Below are 7,153 nucleotides of genomic sequence, written 5' to 3'. Positions count from 1 at the left end.
CTCTAGAAATAATCTTCTAAATTCCTTCTCAGATAATTCTATTCCTCCTCTTCCTCCATGTTTAATGAGACCTTTGTTTGTGGTTTTGCTTCTAATGCTTTGTCCTGTTTTTTTGTTTGATTTGAGGTTGCCTGTTGTTTCCTAGACATTTTGAGGTTGTCTTTAACTGTTGGTTATGTATTGATTTGTTTTGTCTTGGTTTTGTGATTTATTATTTTGAAAAGGTGAAGCTGGTGTATTTTATTTTTTTAGTTATTAATTCAGGTATGCTGTGTTGCTCTGCAGTTTTCTTTGTGATGATGGAATCACTGTGTGGAATGTGGATATGGGTTTGTGTTTGTTGTAAAGAGGGTTTAGAATCTGAACTAGGAGGTATTATGGTAGCTGAATGTGGTTTCTTCTATTGAATGAGTGAGGTTATTTGTGGAGAAGGTGAGAGCAGAAAAGAGGAGGAAGGAAAGCTCCCCATTGCTAGGGGCAGTTTCTTGGTCTTTGAGCAGGCTGCTAATGATGATGTTGTACTGTTATTCACAGGCCCACAGCTCAAGTTCAGCAAAAACTCCAGTTGTTAGGGGGGTACCCCTTTCCGCCAGGCTCAGACACATGCAAAAACCCTGTTCTCAAGCCCCTTTGATGCCAAAAAGCTGACCCAAGTCAACTGTCCAGCTCCATGATCCACCACAGGAGTTTCTCTCTGGGTCCACCTGCCCACAGCACCAAAAATCCTGTCAGTTTTAGTGGTGCTGGAGCCAGACCAATGCCTGCTCACACCCAGTAGTCCCAATATTACTGACAAAGTTATGTGTGGGCCCCTCAGTGCCACAAAGCTGACCCAAGGCTGGTTGGTGATCTGCTGCAGGGACACCTTCCCAGGTCCACCCTCGTGCAGCACCAGTGGACTCTCTGCTTGGGTTTCAGTGGCACTGGACATGCCCATTTTCCCCTAGCTGACTCAAGTTACCAATAAAAGGTAGAGACCAATGAAGGCCTACCAATGAAGGTAGATCCTTGGGGTGATTGCTGGGATGCTGGGATGGTCGCTGGTATGCTGATGTGGTGTGTCTTCTTCCTTAACCCAGGAAGGTCTTGGATGGCCTTTCTCAGCTGCCTGTCAGTGCTCCACAGGGTAGATCTCCTGATCTTGTTATTTTTTTCCCCTGTCCCTTTCTCCTTGCTAATTCTATTTCCCTGAGTTTGGTGCACTCTGACTCAGTGAGCTGTTCAGAGCACCAGAATCCCTAATTCCAACTGTTGTACCCAGTTTTTCAAGCACTAAGATGCTAGAGGGAATTAGCATGGTGATTACTGATGAGACTCCATTTTGAAACCTTTCTCAACAGTCTTTTATTAACATTTTTTGCTCCATATGAGAGGGTTCCTGAAGGCTTCTCCACCCAAGATAACTCCTAATAGAAAGCAGTGGAATGGACATTTTTGTCCTGACTCCACCAGCCCCATTACCCCAATATCTCTCATCCCTCTTTTCAGAATAGGAGTCAGGGGATTTCAAGCCCTTTTATATATTAGATTTGCTTTAACTTCTTCAAAGCTACATTGCAAAGCATTAATCTTGCCTTTCCATGCCTTCTTTGTTTCTTCTGAATTTCTGAATTTGTTCTTCAAATTATCAAAGCAGAATTCATATGCAATTTTGGTTATAAAATAAAATTTTCTTCATAGTTTATATATGGTTGTTACAGTGTACCTTTGAGGATATCTTTTTAATTCATCCATCTGTCCATCCATCCACCAAGCATCTCTAGGCTGTGTATGTGCAAGTACTTGTGTTGAGCACCTTAGAGGATGCAGAGAGAGCCAGGACTCTGCTCCTGCTCACAAAGAGTTCAGCAAAGTGTATCAAATGCAACCAGTTAAACAGTTGTCATCAAATCGCTTCTGACTCATGAGCCAACACCATGTGTCAACCAAATGCAACATGGTTCACCAGAGAGGAAAGGCTAGAATCTAACATAATTTCCTGCTTTCTTCGAATTAAGAGGCACCTGTCATCTTGTCTGTTGAAAGAAATATCAGCAAACTGGAGCACAACCATTTGTCTGCCATGGTTGGAGGCATCATAGAGGCAGCCCTGGGAGTGAACGTGACAATCCAATGTCCTGTAGAAGGTAAGTGTGGTAATTTCCAGTGGGAAGGCACATGGCCAGCTTGCTATTTCCAGGAGAGACAGGCTGGCAGTTTGGTGTTCTGGATCTCAGCCTCATAGGCTTAAGAATCTGATTTTTCAGCACATTGACAGTTGGTCTGCCTCTCAAGTGTGAGCTCACACTAGTTCATGAGACTGATGTATAAAACAGAATGCCAATTGATTCATTTACAATGAGAGCTGTGACTTCCATGCATATTGGAATGTTCATATTGGCAAGACCAGCACACTCTGTCCCTGTGGGCAGGTCTACACAAGAGGCCAAATTTTAATCAGAATACAGTGAATATGGAGTCAGAATGAGGGAATTTGTTGGAAATTATCAGATTTCTTTTTCAGCTAAGCCAAACCAGATCAGACGGCAGGAATACAGAGGTCCTCAGGCCTAGATACCATCCATCATGACCTGTCCTAGGGTGGAAATCACCAGCTTAGGCCTCAGTGGCTCTTCTTGCTATGTTTACAACTGCTGATAAACCTCCCTTCTAACTAGTACATTCTTTCCTTAATAGAAATAACAGTTTCAGTCTGACCTTGCCTTGACCTAAAGCCATGTTACCTGCCAGTCTAACCCATGGGTTCTTAAATCTTAATCGAGGATCCATGGATTTTTTTGTGGGCCCACAACTCCCAAAACTGTAGATAAATATTATATGTTGCACACATGTACATTTTGTAAGAAACAAGAAAGCTGTGTGAATACCTTTTATCGATTTCTCAGAGACGTGTGACCTCTTCAAAATTAAGATCTACTATTTAGGCAACAAGGAGCTCTGGTGGTGCAGTGGTTAAGTCATTCAGCTTCTAACCAAAAGGCCAGCAGTTCAAACCCACCAGCCACTCTAGGGGAGAAAGATGAGGCAGTCTGCTTCTGTAAAGATATACAGTCTTGGAAACCCTCTGTGGCAATTCTACTCCATCCTATAGTGTTGCTATCAGTTGGAAAATGACTAGATGGCAGTGGGTTTGGGGGTTATTTAGGCAGCTGGGTGGTGCAAATAATTATGCACTTGACTATTAGCCAGAAGTTTGTCAGTTCAAACACACTCAGATGTTCTTTAGAAGACAGGCCTAGTGATCTACTTCCAAAAGGACACAGCCTTGGAGACCCTCTTGGGTCTGCTCTCTCTGCACACATGGAGTAACCATGAGTTGGAATCAACTCTATAGCAACTAACAACAAATTAAGGTGACTTTGCATATGCCCATGATTTACTGTGCATTGATTTAAGTCTCTGGACAACTGTATTTCTCTGGTTTCCAAGTTCTAATGGGGAAATCACTGAAGATGACTCTTGCTTCATCTGTGACCTAGATAGCCCAGGGTAGCTAGAGGAACCATTTTGACAACTCCCAGTAACACAGTGAAGGTACGTGGAGTGAAAGGACCTCAGACACACTGGGAGGTACCATCTGGCTTTCTGACTCTCCCTCCCTGTAATGTTGAGTTCCTTGCCATGTTTTCAAACCTGCACCTTTGGCTCCACAAACAGTGGAAATTTGCTAACCCCCAAGGTATTATTTTTCATTCCTTGGAATCCCCTGTGGTGTTTGGCCTACATAGATTTCTGAAAAATCTCTCCAGCTTCCCAACTAACTCCACCCACAAATATGTGAGTTTTCTGGCAAAATGGACTAGCATTCTCTGGCTGCAGTAAGGAGAAAAGCAGAACGGGAATTTGTAGATGCCAAGCCACAAATGTGTAGAGTTTCTGCAGACCTACACCTGCAAAGGATGCTGCAAAATAGATCTAAACAATTAAGAATATACTAGAGCATACAAGGGGCAAAGTTATGAAAACGTCTTAATTTCTTGAGGGAATGGGCCTGGATCTCAGGACCATAGTCTCAGGGCATGATAAAGTCAGTTGGCAAAGTCCACAAAGACAATGTTCTATATTCCACTATAGCAAGTAGTGATTGGGGTCTTAAAAACATGTGAGTGGCCATCTAAGATTCAACCATTGGTCTCTCCCTATCCGGAGCAAAGAAGAGTGAAGAAATATAAAGATGCAAAGACACAATTAGCCCAAAGGACTAACAGACCATTTGGACCCCAGCCTCCATAACCCTGAGACAAGATGAACTAAATGGTGCCCATCTATCTCTGCTTATCTCTCTGAAAGGGATCGCAGGAAGTCCTGGATAGACTTTGAGAAAATTATGGAACAAAATACAAAATAATAAAAACAACCAGGCTGACTGGTCTGATAGATTCTGATAGAACCCCTGAAAATGTGGTCCTTAGAAACCCTTTGAGCCTGGAGCTGAAGTCACCCCATGGCTCAACTTTAACTGGCTCAACTTTAACTTTTAAGTGAACAATAATACCAGGGAGGTGTCCACTCCATAGAATAACCAACTACGTGAGATCAAAAGGACAGCATTTGCCCAGGTATGAAGCCCAAAAGGCAGTAAAGAAGGACAGGGAGGAAGTGGGAAGTGTGCTGTAGTATTGTGGGGATTGCAGTCAACGTCACAAAGCAAAATGTGTATGAATTGTTGAATGGAAAAACCAATTTACTCTGTAAACTTTCACCCAAATCACAAATTATAAAGAAAAAATTAAGAAGAGAGAGTTCAACTTTTAACATTATTTCTCTCCCTTCTTTTTTTTTTTTTTTTTTTTTACTTTCACGACAGTTTAAAGTTAGGCTTTCAGGGAATGAGCCACTGAAGGCAATGTGATACAGTAAAACCTGTGAAAGCCAAAACCTGTGTAAGCTGGAAACCTGTCTGGAGTGCCCAGTCTTCCTTCCAAATAGTGGCTTGTGGGTTTGAACCACCAGCCTTCTGGTTAGCAGTCAAAGGCCGTAGGTATTGCACCACCAGAGCTTCTGTCAAAGAAGGGAAACTCAAATAGAGAGCAATAGAAAAGTGGTAAAACTTCATCCCGTTAAAGGCAGAAAATGAACAAGACCCAGAAAAACAAGGTAGTCCTTCAAGTTCTGGTTCTCACAGGTTTCATCATATATTATTATTATTATTATTATTATTATTATTGTGATTTAGGTGAAAGTTTACAGAGCAAATTCACTTTCCATACAGCAGTTCACACACACGTTGTCTCATGACATTGACTACAATTTATCCCAATGCAACAGCTCCCCTCCCACTTCCTCCTGATAGTTACCTCTTCCCTGTGTTCATCCCTCCATGTACTCCTGCCCCCTGAACTCTCTCCCTGTGCATTAACAGTCATTCTTTCTCCCATGATTGTTCTCTCCAAGGAGTGTGTCTGCCTCAGATACATGTTCAACTCATATGCCTAACTTTTGTTTTGCTGGAAGCCACAGGTGTGAGTTCAATTCCAGACCTGAAAGGTAGCTAGGGACCATAGTTTCAGTGGTTCCACTAGGCTCTATCAGATCAGCAAACCTGCCCCCCCCCTTTTTTTTCTAAATGATTTTGGGTTTTGTTCCACAATGTTCTCCCTCTCTATCCAGGATCTCTTACATACATCCCCCTCCGAGTGGTTGACAGTGGTAGCAGGGCACCATCTAGTTCTTCTGGTCCCATAGTTATATAGGCTGAGGATCACATGGTGTACCAGTCTCAAAGACTAATTGTGTCCATAAATCTTTGATTTTATTCATTCTTCTTTGCTCTGGATGAGGAGAGACCCATCGTTGCATCTAGATGGCTGCTTGCAAGTTTTTAAGATCCTACTCACTACTCACCAAAGTAGGAGGTAGAACAATGTTTTGTATAGTATGTTATGCCAATTGAGCTTGATGTCCCCTGTGACTATGGTCCTGAGCCCACAGGTTCAACTACTCAATCCCTCTGGGTAGTCGGCTGTTACCAAGCAGTGACTACAACTTTTCCCTTTTCAGCTCTACCATACCCTTGGTAATTCTTACAGAACATACAAATACACTTATACAACCATTGTCTGCCAACCCTATACATGGTCTTGGGTACACTCCCTGCTGCATGGACATACCTAAGTGTTCAGCCTGCCCACCCATCTATCCACCCATATATCCATGTTTGCCTTCACTGACAATGCAGTACTGTATGTGCAAAAGGGTTCATCTTTGTTGCCTGCATTCCCATGCACCTCTCTATGTCTTCCTCTTCCTCAGTGCCACCATGTTGATCACTCACATTTGGTACATTCTCCTTCTTTTCACCCAAATCAATACTTATCTCTACCTATCTAACAGTGTTCCCTACCCTACTCTCCCACCCCCAGTAACCAACAAAGAAAATTTCCTTCTATATATAAACCGTTCCTTGATTTTTACAATAACGAACTAATACAATATTTGTCCTTCTGTGATTGACTTATTTCACTCAGCATAATGTCCTCCATGTTCATCCACATTATGTGGCATTTTGCAGATTCTACATTATTTTTTAGGGATGCGTAGTATTCCATCGTGTGTATGTACCATGGTTTGGTTACCCATTCCTCAGTTGATGAACACCTAGGTTGTTTCCAACTTTTTGCTATTGTAAATAGTGCTGCAATGAACATGGGTGTGCATATGTCTGTTCTTGTGATGGTTCTCACTTCTTCAGGATATATACCTACTAATGGAATGACTGGGTCAAATGGTATTTCTATTTCCAACTTTTAAAGAAATCACTATACTGCTTTCCACAATGGTTGTACCATTTGACAGTCCCACCAGCAGTGTATGAGAGCCCCAATCTCTCTGCGTCCTCACCAGCATTTGTTATTTTCTGTCTTGTTGAACTTTGCTGCTAGTGCTGGGGAAGATGATCTCTCATTGTTGTTTTGATTTGCATCTCTCTAATTGCTAATGATTGTGAGCATTTCTTCATATGTTTGTTGGTCACCTGAATATCCTCCTTGATGAAGTGTCTATTCATGTCTTCTGCCCATTTTTGATTGGATTATTTGTCTTTTTGTTATTGAGGTGTTGAAGTTTTCTATAAATTCTAGGGATAAGTCCCTTGTCAGATATATCATTGCCGAATATTCTTTCCCAATCTGTAAGTTCTCTTTTGACTCTTTTG

General features: G+C 42.1%; 1 protein-coding gene across 1 annotated transcript in view; it reads left to right on the top strand.

The window, feature by feature from the left end:
- ADAMTSL3 (ADAMTS like 3) overlaps positions 1 to 7,153 on the top strand; it is a 598,021-nt gene that overhangs the window by 489,680 nt on the left and 101,188 nt on the right. The window contains exon 23 of the mRNA XM_007945172.1: positions 1,998 to 2,126. Coding sequence (XP_007943363.1) covers positions 1,998 to 2,126 — 129 coding nt within the window. The remainder of the gene's footprint in view (positions 1 to 1,997; positions 2,127 to 7,153) is intronic.

This window comes from Orycteropus afer, unplaced genomic scaffold (genome assembly GCF_000298275.1).
Source record: "Orycteropus afer afer isolate SDZICR_OR568_19922 unplaced genomic scaffold, OryAfe1.0 scaffold00132, whole genome shotgun sequence".
Classification (NCBI taxonomy): Eukaryota; Metazoa; Chordata; class Mammalia; order Tubulidentata; family Orycteropodidae; genus Orycteropus; species Orycteropus afer.
Note: the sequence above shows the minus strand (reverse complement) of the source record. Positions and strands in the feature narration are given on the sequence as shown.